General features: G+C 37.0%; 1 protein-coding gene across 1 annotated transcript in view; it reads left to right on the plus strand.

Annotated features, from left to right (window-relative positions):
- LOC136411167 (protein rhomboid-like) overlaps positions 1-13,386 on the plus strand; it is an 87,048-nt gene that overhangs the window by 66,874 nt on the left and 6,788 nt on the right. The window contains exons 5-6 of the mRNA XM_066393642.1: positions 7,636-7,748; positions 9,769-9,886. Of these exons, the coding sequence (XP_066249739.1) occupies positions 7,636-7,748; positions 9,769-9,886 (231 nt within the window). The remainder of the gene's footprint in view (positions 1-7,635; positions 7,749-9,768; positions 9,887-13,386) is intronic.

The raw sequence follows: 13,386 nt of genomic DNA on the forward strand, positions 1-13,386 counted from the left end.
ATTTTTTATGGGTTCCCAGATAATTTTTCTCGTGCCCTTAATTTATTTCTACGTACCCGTAGTTTCTTTCTCATGTGCCCGGGGTTTATTTCGTACGTGCTCCCAGGCGATTTTCGTATTAAACTCGATCTGGCCATCTTTCATTCAAACTTGTAGATAGCGGTCCATTTTCACAAAGGGACGTTAATGTAATAATTATGGAGTAATAATTAAGGTTTTAATCTCAGTCTAATAAACTTTGATTAAAACAATACGTGGAGACATGTGTTTTACCTGATTCGACTTTATCAGACCTTCTACCAAACCAAGTCCATATCGATATGGGTTTGATACTTTTTGATGGTCTTCTGATTCTGGGCTGGGTGAACTAGTGTCATCCAGTACTGTTTTAATGCTAACGTCAAAAACTTGCTCCTTCATTATCTTCCATTCAAGTGGCCGTAAGGATGATTTAAGCCGCATTTAGTTAATTTTTGAGAACTTCAGATATGCTTTATATGTACCTACTACTACTCTGTTCGTATCGTGAAAAAGTTGCATTATTATTCCATGAAAAATATAATTAAGAGCGCTTTACATCCGAAAACAGCATGCAGTACGGTATATTACCCATATTGGTAATACAAGATGTGGAGTACTGCTTAATGGAATCTAATTATTAATGGCGTGTACCCACAAACATGAATCCAAACCACAGTTAACCTTCCCATTAAGTGCTCTTTGATAAATAGGTAAACCAAAGTAAAGTTATTACCAATCAATTCACGGTAAACTTACGGCCTTTATATAGGATCAAAAGGCGTCAAATGCAAACCGTTTACGTTTATCTAGCCGTGGAAAGTATGCGTATTATGTTAATAAATATCGTATAACCGGACTCCAACCATATTATAGAGCTGCAATAGTTTTGTAGTGCGATTTCTTTATGTTTGCTTCATGGGTCTCTAATATAGTAGTTACAACTATTCAATTAGAAACCTATGGCCAGTCGAACACTGAAATAATTAAGTAAATTGTCTCGCTTCAGCATTGCGCAAGAAAAAACCGCCCCGTACATGATCAAATAATTGAAGCCGGACAATATGAGAATTTGCGTAAGGGTTTTACCTTGACCCGAAATAACAACATTAGCATGTACAACTGCTATTACTTGCATATTCTGTCTACCGCAGAATAGCCGTAGCTTTACAACATTCGATATAAAATCGTTACGTGGGAACTAGGTTCAAGAACTTAACACAACGGAGACAAATGCGGTGCTAAAGTGATTTGCCGTTTATTTAAATTCTATAACATAATACCGTAATTTTCCTTTTTTGTTCGTTTTGTATTGTAGCATTAACACGAATTTGCGTGGATGTGTCCTCAAGCCATTGTGCTTTGGTTATCTCTCCTTGGATAATTTCTACTGCATACTAACGTCGCGCTTAAGCTCCAGCAAAGTCTAACTGTCCTAATCCAATTGAGGGCTATCTGCGAACTCTCCTGTGGTGCTCCTCGCTCTATATGAAATTAAATGTCCGCCATTTTATTATTTATAGAACTTATTGATTATTTTATGCCGAGCATGACGTCGGTATTTCTCGAATTCCTAGACCTGTTTGAAATATTGGCGTAAAATATATTAGCGGATAATAAGGAACGTGCCTGTGTGAGAGAGGACTCAAGCTGAGTCTAATAGGCACCAATTTGTAGAAAGTGCTATTGATTCTATGTTTTTACTATGTGGGTCTGCGAGCCGAAACTATAGAATTTTCCAGCGCATGCGCGAAAAGCGTTCATTATTGCGCGCGATAATAGTTCATTGTCGCGCTTGTTGTAAGAGACCATTCGCGCCCAGTTCATTTTTTTAGCTTCCAACAGTTTTTCACAATTTCAATAGTTATAATTTTACTTAGCTAATATTTCTGTAGATGTCCAGGTTTCTAAATTTAATTCCCTAAGTTGATAATTTGTCCAATTAAAAAAAAACACTTACAATAACAGGTTGAACCGTGTAGAAAACCACGTGCGCCTTTTTTGTTTTTTAAAAATTTTCCAATAATACGTTGTTTACCGATATTTTACCAAATATCTTAAGTGTCGGTTTGATATGAATTTTCTGAAATCCCTAATTTAAATTTATTTCAAACAATACAGACACTTAAATGTTATATTCTGTAGAAAACCAAGACATCTCCTTCAATATTGATTATCAATTTAATAAATACTTAATTAAATGAAGCTCAATTAAATAAATATCTACTTTAAGTTTATACTTTAGCACACTACTAGCAGATCGAATATGATTTACATTGCCGTATTGTTATGATTATTTTTCGCTGTTGGGTTTGACACTACTATACGCTCGCTTTTTATAGTCATTATTCCCTCGGAGAACCTGTACCCCTTGATTGCCGCGAGAGCGTAAACCTATCCCTTAGAGAATAATTGCTATTATAAACGCTCGAATATCCTGTTATGCATTCATCCGTTTCACAAAAAAAAGTGGCCACTTTCCGTGCCCCTATCCTTTCATTTTCATTAATAAGCAGGATAAAAGATAACGAAAACAGGGCACTATATGATCGGACAATAATATAATAATGGCTATTTTTTTAAGCAAATTAACTATATATTGTGATTTTGAATGGAACTAACACACGTTATTAAAAACAATTAAAAAACTTCATCATCATTATTAGAAAATCGTAAATAGCAAATTATAACCTCCCAACCTTGCGATGCAAACACTAATTGGTATTTTTGTAGTAAATTTCAATTACGTTATTATACATGTTGTAAGGAAGGAACGATTACTATATAATAATTATTGCCTGTAAATATATGTTTTACTCCGATGTAAGTACTATGCTCTATTTCATTTGGAATAGGCCTTTTCAAGAATTGCATGATGGTGAGGGAAAAACTATATGTAGATATACATATTCACGCTTTTCAATAGTTCGTCTTGGGTTCTTATTTGTGTTTATGTTTCTGGACATCGAATGTTGTTAACGTTTTTTCAAAGTCGTCACTCACACCCGTTTCAACACTCATTAAACCCTCCCATTAGGAATGAAGATGTTATAGGGGAGCTGGTAATATTCGGTCTTACGCCCCTAGGACCTCATCTTTTGTTAACAAAAAGAAAGGGCCAAAATAAGTGACGGAATTCGCCACACTTTATTGCATTTCGAACGTCGTCCCCCTAATCAAATTTGCATATATTTGAAACTAGTCCTAACGAAAAGGCTTAAAAAATAATCCCATTAACTTTTGGACGGTTCATTCCTTGCTTTATTTTCGCTGGCGCGGCGACTTAGCGCCCTATAATAAAACAGATCAACCGTGAGATGACTTATACAGGGCCGGACTTAATCGTCTCAAAAATTGCGTCATTTAGAACGAGTCTTGATGGGATTTGTAGAAAGCTTTGGATTTTACGCTTTTAAGTACCACTTCTTAAAAGCTCTTAGATTTCGATCATGCTGCTTCCCTAGGAGTGATCTTCAAAGTGGCAAGTTAAGTACAGCCCTGTGGATCACAGCAGTTAACAATTTTATAATACCATGTTAAGTATTCAGAGCGAGTTTTAGGGTATAGTAGGCACCTGCCACTTTTCTTCGTGATTAAACTTAACCGATCTGTCTGAAGGAGTTACGAATAACAAAAAAAAACATCTGGACAGGAGCAGAGCACGCGCTTACCGACTACTTTAAAAGAAGGCACACAAACTAATTTAGTTGTGAAAATAAACATGAAAAGAACTAAAAAAATTCTCAAATTGCATGTCTGTGGTTTGTAATTATTATTGTGTACATATAGCGTGTTTCGCATTTGAAAACTTAAAAATCCGACCTTATGGTGAGCAATTTCAAAATGAGGCAGTTTGTACCACTGAGGAAAGCAGTGTTCTTCGACCGAAGAGGACTTTCCTGAAAACTACAAGCAATAAATACTGGCGTGCAACCTAAACTTAATGATCCAATAACTTGCTAATCTGCAGGTCAACGTAGACTCCGCAAATGGTTCGATATCAAAGGCATAACTCAAATTTTTGCGGTTATAAATATTTGGCTTGATCCGACTCCCGTGGAGTGAATATATACGTAGATGTATGCGTTTCTCAAAGTAGATTTACTTGTAAGGTGTGGACCGCCAGTGACGGCGACAAGATAGAACTAAGCTAATAAGTGAAATGAATTATGGCCAGTAAATTATTTAGTGCTATCCAACTGAGGATATAGAAACATTTATAGAGCATTGGCAGTGAAGGGTTATTTGGTCAGTGACCTCCCAAAAATAACATTTGAGACATGTTCTATCGACAACTTTTACTTCATTAAGTCCACATAAGGTAAATTTAATATTGATTATTATTAGGAATTCGAAATATGTGGTAGGATGCATACCTAGGTGACCTCTAGTCAAGACCGGCATTATCCACGGTACTACAAAATCCTGCACTCATTACCCTATAGGTACAATGCCCTACCCGATCACGGTAGACTGATATCTTGCATTGCACTCATTACCCCCCAGGCGTAATGCCCTACAGGACCGCGTAGTTCCCGTAGGGCATTGCACTTTTAGGATAACGAGACATTTCCACGTTTTATCTAGCGAGCAGAACTGGGATAAACAAACATAACATTTGATGAAGACGGAGATGCTTAAAAATCCTAATTGACTAGCATTAATAATATAATAATTTTGAAACATCATCATGAATTGAACATAGTTCGTGACAATGATATTATTCACCTAACAGCAGCATGCGCATGGGTCTTGTGTAATACGTAGTGTTATGGACAATTTACAATATTCAGGGACATGAATTTCTAAACAAAGACTTCTTTGCAAACTTGTTATTAACAGCAATATCACTAATTGCTTATTACTACGGTATTTCTACATTAAATGACCTTTGAAGATGAGTTTCATTCCTGATTGAAATATACTGCCCCTTGCCCACCCACCATCCACCAAGGTGGAAGTTTCGAATTATTGTGCGAATTATCAGCAGAAAATCAACAATATAACAAAAAAGAACTTAGCTGAAAACTAGTATTTTGTCAAAGAGTCTATCGTTCAAAACAACAAAGTACGCTGAAACTTATTATGGCATTCGCTTCTTTCAATCATAATTTTTAAACGTGTTCTCCTTTTTGAGAGAGGGTACTACTCATTCTGTTGGGCAAGTACAAAATAGAGAGCTAGATCAATAACTGTAGCATTTTTAAAAATTAGTATCACTGCCATAAGTTTGATATTACGGATCAGTTCATCATATTTCGGACGACGCCCCCACTTCTGGACTCGCAGTTTCACGTGTTCGAACTCAAGTTGCCAATGATAATCTGCAAGTTACTTAATTTTTTTGACAACCTCCTTTCCTCTAATGATCCCATGACAAATAGACACGATTCTGAAACGAATCTGAGGATTCAACCAGTACAGTTTTACATCACCAATGATATATGAATAGCTTCTTCGTCTACATCAGCACGCAGGGGGTGTGATTAATTGGATTCCACTTGAGGGTGCGTTTCGTCAAACTTATCAGACATATTTCACACGATCCCGCTTAAGGATGCGTTTTTTGTGCCATTTCTGCAAGAGTTTGGTTTCCATTATACTAACGATGCGTGCTTTAAAGTGTAATCCCCGATCTCATGAAATTCAAACAGTGACTTTATCATCTGACTGCAGTTAGTTACCGACTTCAATCGCATTCTATCCTGACAGCGACAAAGTTCTTGACGAATATTTTTGGGATATCTCACTGTTCCCAAGCGAGAGTTACTGATTTACTGCAGGAGTTAAAAATCACCATTAGCAAACTGCTCTCCTAATCCTGTTAAATATTAGCGGCATCTTATCGCATCTAAATAATAGTAATGCCCACTTCAAGGTAGTATATTTTTTGTTGTGACTTAAGTACGTTGCTTAAATTAACGGTTCGTTTTGCTACGCCACTGAACCGGCGCCAAACATTGACCCAGCCGCCAACACCCAATAGGTACTGCAACATTTTTCGCCCATACAAATCTTTCGACTAATTACGATGTATACTTCATTAAAATATTTTTTTGCGAAATGTCCCACATTTATCCATCGGAGTTCCCAGAGTGAACCAATTACGAAGGACTATAGTACATGCTCTGCGTATAGCACTTGGAATCTCATTCGGAAAGAACAACATGTTACTTTCTTACCTGTCTGATGCCATCAAACATCAATTATTCCAATCAAAAACTCAATTGCGTCCAGCATAACCCCTAATTAAGTTATTTAACGCGACAATGAATCGTAGTCAAAATCAATTTGTCCATAAGCTCTTTATCTCGCCGGATCTTCTCGTGAGGCATCTCAATCAACCTTCATTTAAACATTCATTTGTTACTCGTTATTAATCGTCTCTATAGTTTCTTAACTCCCGCACTGCTCGGAACTCCGACGAAGATTATGAAGATTAGTCTTCAGAGCGAGGTTGCCAAATTTGCATTGATGACTTCAGAATTGAATTATTCTTGAGCGCATAACAGGGGCAGCGATGCAAATAATTGAGCCTGGAACGTGAATGATCATTGTTGATGGGGGAGGTGTTGAGATGCAACATGGTGGTGACCTTCATTGGCAGAGGAAAGGGGACTTTCTGGGAGTAGAGGAAAAACAAGCCGAATTGGCAATGTGGTACCAAAAGAATGCACATTTGTTAATGGTTTTGTCGGAGGTCTCTCGCATCTCGGTTATTTGCGTTTTAAAAAATGAGCGGCCGATTTATGAAAATAAATCACCTCGGCGGTTCCGAGGCGGTCTATCACTAAAAACCATGAATAATAATGGTAAGCATGGGGACTGTGGTACCACCGAGTTGACTCGGTAGGTCGCCTCTGTGTGATTATTACCGGGTTAATTTGCGGAGTACGTATCATTGATTATTGGTAACTTCATCACATGATACATTCAGATTTACTTTGAGTCGAGGAAACTTGAAATTATTATTAATACCCGATGTGCAAGAACCCAATTACTTCTAAAGGAATTAGGTGCAAAAACAGTCTTATCTCATTTCATCGGATCGTTGGTATTGGCGTTACTAAAACCACTTCGCAATTAGCAGGAGGCTCAAAAATGCGCACTTTAAATTTCCCCTGGTTAATTAACAATTACATTCTACGCAGGTTCGCCTTTCTTATCTTCGTCATCAAGATCAATAGCTGGTTGGCTCGATTTATTTAAAAGATGAGACTTTTTAATTGCGCCCGGTATAGGCTTCGCGGTCGGCAATTCATTTAAGGGCCGGTCTACATATAACTCATCTCGATTAGATCGGAATGCGAAAGAGATCGTACCACATACACGCCCTCTCGGTTAACTAAATTAAACCATGTAAATGAACACTCCGAATTAATTAAATATCGAGCACGGGGTGCAAATTTTGTTTTGCTTTGCAATAAGTTAATGGCAGTCCATCAGGAACGTTTTGCGAGCAAACTATAGACCTTGGTTTATTGCTATGGGTGCCGTAGACACCAATCACAATCACTGAGAATGTAACAGTTGAATCACTGAATAATCATTTATCATTGGATTTTTAAACTAAAAGAGCTATTAGCATACGTCTAACAGATGATCCGATTGTTTCAGATGACTGGAAAACGATCGAGAAGCTTTAAATGTGCCGTCCACCACAGAGACCGCGAGGTTTCGTCCGAGAACGATTTTCATTTGCTGCTGGTCGAACCTCCATTATTTCGTAGGTAAGTGGTAAGAACCGATTAGTGATCTCCAGTAAATTTACATTTCATGAGAATTCACGGACATTTCCATTCATGGACAATTTCCAACTTACTTGACAAATTGGCGAAAGATATCTTGGTCTCACGGTACTTGCTAGTTTCCTTTCTCAACCGTAAAATGTGCTTAATAAAAATGGAAACAATTATGATATGGCAAGATATGTTTAAAACCTTTTGTTTGCCAACATGCATCAGAAATATAAATAAAATTCTTCTAAATCAAATTTCGCTTTACAGGAAGGGGAGGGCGAAATACTGCGATCGGTCTCTGGTGGCTGCCACTGGATGCCTTGTACGAATCGAATCCATCCTTCCTCCCTCATTTCATAAATTCGTTGATAAACACTTTACGATTACTCTTCGATCACAAAAAAGGTGGCTTCGCCCAATTGACTTTGTAACTCTACCCATCGGTGATAGCGCGTATTCAAAGTGATGGGATGTACTTACAAAAAGGACATATCTCCTTCCTCTTTTCTCTATCCTCTCTTTATTCACCTTTCTCTTACTTTTCTCTCTCGTTTTTCCTCAAACGACCGAGAAGATCGCGACTTTACGTTTATGTGATCAACTACCACAACCTTTTTTAAAATGTCTTTTTCTGACGATTCCTCGAGTCCTGTTCGTAAAACCGGGACTTTGTCTGATACACCTCATATGGATCCCTGCAAATTTTGTTAAAAAACTGTGCCCATTAAAATAAGTAGTTCTGTAAATGTAGTATTCTTAGCGAGGTGTATATTTTCTTTAAACGATTTCATTAAGAAAATGTGGGTCACTGTTCCAACACTCCGATAAATCTTATTTTTAGCAAATAAGTTAAACCATTTTCACCAACAATAAATGATTTGAACGTTTATTTTCTTGTGATGTTTTTATCGACTACATTAATCAGATTTCCCGTATTTCCAACTAAAATAGCAGCTTAACTTCGCCTGTATTTAAAATAACCGACTGGGTTATTCATAGTATCGGTTTTTTTCTAATTTTTGTAATACCTTTTTAATAAAGTATAGAGTCAAGTGCTTTTCATTGATTTAGGTACTGTAACCTAAATTTAGGCTTTCATTTGTTGCAACCTGAACGGATTTAGATTCATCATGAATGTCGTCTGCTCTATTTTCAGCCAGTCGATATTTTCATTGTCGTTTAGCTCGTTTTTTTATTGTTTCCGTTCTTCGAGCTTCCTGTCAATTTGTCTGCCACCTACCTCCTAAAGCATTGGCGTACCCGCATAGTCACCCTTATTATTAAACTTTAATAATTTATACATTATTAGAGCTAGCATGCTCTGGAACTCTTGCTGTTGAACTCTTACTCTTGTGCCCTTTCCCTCATAATTCACTCTCATTCCATTGTATTTACTCTCAATCCAATAATTTTCTTTCTTGTTTCTCTGATTTCTTATGCTCCCATATTCCTCACAATCGCGTTAGTCGCGATTCTCCTCAATTTTGTAAATAGTGATTAAGAACCAGTAGAAGAAACTATTATTCGACTGCCTTGAGGTGGAAAAATTCACGATACGAAACTGGTGTCACGAGTGGAAACATCACAAAACTGGTCAGAAATTTTGTTTGGAGTTAAATTTGGAGGGTCGCTAGTGAAAAGAATTGGTGTTTATTTTAAGAAAGAGAGGGATCAGTCGAAAATTTCAAGAACATTCACTGCTGAGCTCAGTGTTTTGGATTTGGTCTTGTTCGGCTTCATTTTGTTTGTCTTTCGGCTAATTTATTAGTTTTCTTTGAAGATGCGGACATAATAAATGAGGTGTTTAAGGATCTACCCACTTCAAACGGCAGTGACGGCGAATTTAATTTTTCATCTCAATCCCTGGAGATTGAGCTAAAACAGAAACTGGCCCCTGTTTAAAGGTCCTTAAGCCTACTTTGTTTTCAAGTTGTATATTTAAGTCAGATCACTCACTGACACTGACGAGCGAATAGAGAGATTTAACGCGTTTTTTTTTTTTTCTTTTCAGGATGGTCACCATAGTGGCGGACGAGTTCCTCACGGACGATAGGGATAGAAAGTACTACGCTGACCACTACACATGCTGCCCTCCTCCCCTCTTTATCATCATAATTACGTTAGTCGAAGTAAGTTGTTTTTAATGAATCTAGCAGTTTGCATGAGCCAAAACTTCAGAAAATTAAATAAATATCAGGCGTAGAACGTAAAAATAAACCAGGCAGAGATATTAAGGAACAGCTGTTCATCAGGGTTCTTAAGGTAAAGTAGGAAGTAATCAATCGCAGGTCCCGTGCTGCATTTAGTTTTTACATTTAGGGAAATACACATATGCTGCCAGTTTTCGTACTGAAACGTTTGCTAATGACTTTTATCGCACATATACGTTACGTAGTTTTAACGACGTGTGTGTCACGTCCGTGGCATTATTGCCTCATTATTCCACAGCCGTCGCACAGGAAGAAGGATCAGTAGAATTTACGTTAATCACCAATACTACGCGAAAACGCACTCTGTTCCCTGTTTCTGGGCACGTGCTCAATGTTTCTACATTCAAGACGTTTGCCGGTAAACATTTTACCCCAAATTTGGATTCTTTCGCCTTAATCGGCTCCGGCATATGGCCAAAACAGGCCCAAAATGTGTCTAATTAATGTGGTCTACGGCAGTTGGAGGTGTCTTTGATATACTATGACATTTGGCTTTTGGGGTGGGTTCCCGATATTAAATTTTAATTTGCATCGTGTGGTTTGGCCCGCGAACGTTTAGTTTAGAATTAGAAGTTCAGTTTTACAAAATTGGTCGAAAGGTAATGTCCCTACTTGTGGACAACTCTAGGCGACTAAGGACTAGTTGTTCACAATGTCCAGTTAGGAAGCGACAGCTGCTAGTTGACAACTAACTGGCACATGAAATATTTCTTGACCTGATGTTAAAACTGAACCAACAGTCTTCACATTACAGTTTCTGCAGGACATTGAAAAGCGGGCCTACATCGATTTCTGATGTGTTTTCGGTTTCAAGCCGACGTCACAGTAATTGACATACAGGGTGATTCATTAATAATGAGGCAACCGAAAGCTGGAAATACTGCACGTGTGCCGATTGGAGAAAATGTACCCTATCCGAAAGTTGATAGTTTTATATATAGAAAACTCAAATTTTAATTAATTTTTTGCCATTATTCTGAAAATATCTAGGTTAGATACTAGAAAATTTATAAAGTTGTGTTTTTTTACGTGACAAATTATATATTTTAGAAAATGAAAATGCACTTGGTTTGTTTCTCTTTTAATTTCTCATATTATCAAATTGAAACATAGTGTTCGTTAAATAATTTTTCCTCGAAAACGGATCGAAATATCAAAATGAAACGATTATACGTAATTAAAAAAAATATGAATGCTCTTTCAAATTTTGAACCAAATTTCGTGTTAAACATACAGGGTGAAAAGGTATTAATGCTAGATTCTGTAAAGTTGACCGTAAGTGATGCCCTCTATTAAGAACGCAATAATTGCAAAGCTCATCTTATTCGTCACTTAAAAAAAACATAATTTACAAAATTTCAAGTTTCTAAACTAGATATTTTTAATATAATGTAAAAAAAATGAATTAAAATGTAAACTTTTAATCCCCTGTATATCCGAAACTATCGACTCTCAGATAAGGCATATTTTTAATCGTCACCATTTCACGTGTATTACCTCCAGCTTACAGTTGTCTCATTGTTAATGAATCACCCTGTATAATAATATAAGCAAACTGGAATTATGGTAAATTAACGATTCAGGTCTGTTACTGCAATTAACATTCATTGAACGATAGTAATGAGCATAGGAGCTAATTAAATTACGTAATTATTTAAAATATAGTGCTTGCATGCCGGTGAGTCCGGTGGTCATAGCAGTAGGTACAAGACCCAAGGTTTGGGGAAGCAAAAACGATGAATACAAATATAAAACATTGTGATAATAATTGTAGGTTTTCTCTATGTACAATGTTTAAAATTAATGTTGGTTCCAACTGAACGGAGCAGAAGTTCATTACAACCAGGAAGCAACAAGGAAATTTTGAAGTGCTTGACGATTGTTGGATTGACCTCTTAAATCTCCCGATCTTACTCCACTTAATTTTTATATGTGGGGCAAGGTAAAAGAACAAGTTTACGTCAGACCAGTAAACCGTCCAGGTAGGCCAGTAAATGCGAACCTACCATCGACTGTGGATCACTCTGTATAAAATTGAGACTTAATTATATTAATTATTATACCGACGTCCGGACACAAGTTTCGGTGTCGCGAAGCTCCTCTCTCAACAGAAAAAAAGCATTTTCTACCTGGATATATTTTAGTGTAATTTTCTATCTCTATATGACATTCGATTCTCGGGCCTAATAAATTAGAACTAAATGACGTTACTCGACGCTTGAAACATATAATTCGAAACAGGTGTCAGATGTCAAAAACTTCTACGATACAGCGGGCGCCCTTTATTATCTAAACACCGGGTGTAGTGAAAGTGTTGCAATCAAGAATCAGGATTAAATAGTAATTTGCGAATCGGATCGATTAGCAAAAAATACGTATAGAACAAGAATTCAGGGCAGCTGCAAGCTGCTACACCACTGTGCGCCTATGAGGCTCCTTTTACGATCGATAGTTCAATATTCGTCGCGACAAATTATTCAGGGTATCGCTGGATCGTCCTAGAATGCGAAATTAGATTGTTAGAATTTTATATTGTCGACGTTTTCCTGTATCTGGGTGTAAAAATATTATGAAAATTACAAATTTCGTTTTTGATCAAGAATTAATGTCAAAGACGAGTATCAATATCAGGGCTGCAGAATCCAATGTTGAGATTTTCCCAAACTCACTCAATTGGGATGCGGAATTTTGAGACAAATCGACAGATGGGGTCATTCAAGTGAGCTCAAATCTTGCAAAAGTGGTGGAATTTCTTCGGTGAAAATGCTAGGTGACAAGGTGACCCTGCAAGTTTTAGACACACTATTAGATCATTCCTGACGTGAATCACTGATGACTCAATGTATCTATCTATTGTTCTGCTCTCCAAAGTGTTTCGCCTTGAGGGTTTTAAATTGAATTCCAAGTTTCACCTCATTTAATAAAATAGGTATCATTTCCTTTGTTCTGAGAAAACATCTTCCAGTGTCGTTGCACCTCGGGTAGCTGTAAAACTCGTCCTAATTTCGGGTGGCAATGAACATCTCTTTGTTCTTTTCTGATGTGTTATTCCAGGATTGTGTGCCAAATTAATTTAAATTCAAGAAACTGTTACGTTGGCCAGTTCGCAGTTTTCGGAATGGACCTCTTGTATTGCTTAATTGGTAATATTTTGATACATTTACCAAACCCGCAATTTTATAGCAGATTAAGTTTGATTGAGGGGTTTCGGGAGGTTAAAAACAAAATCTCGATGACAAAGCGAATCTTTTCAATATTTAGGAAACAAAGCGCAGGCCGCCGTACAAACAGCAGCTGGAGCCACCGGATAATCGCATCGTTGCCGTTACAGATATTTCTTTAAGATATTTCAGATATTTTATAAAATTTTCAGTTATCTTAGTAAATTATAAGTATTTTACGTGATTTAAATGTTCAAT

Source organism: Euwallacea similis, chromosome 1 (assembly GCF_039881205.1).
Source record: "Euwallacea similis isolate ESF13 chromosome 1, ESF131.1, whole genome shotgun sequence".
In the NCBI taxonomy this organism is placed as follows: Eukaryota; Metazoa; Arthropoda; class Insecta; order Coleoptera; family Curculionidae; genus Euwallacea; species Euwallacea similis.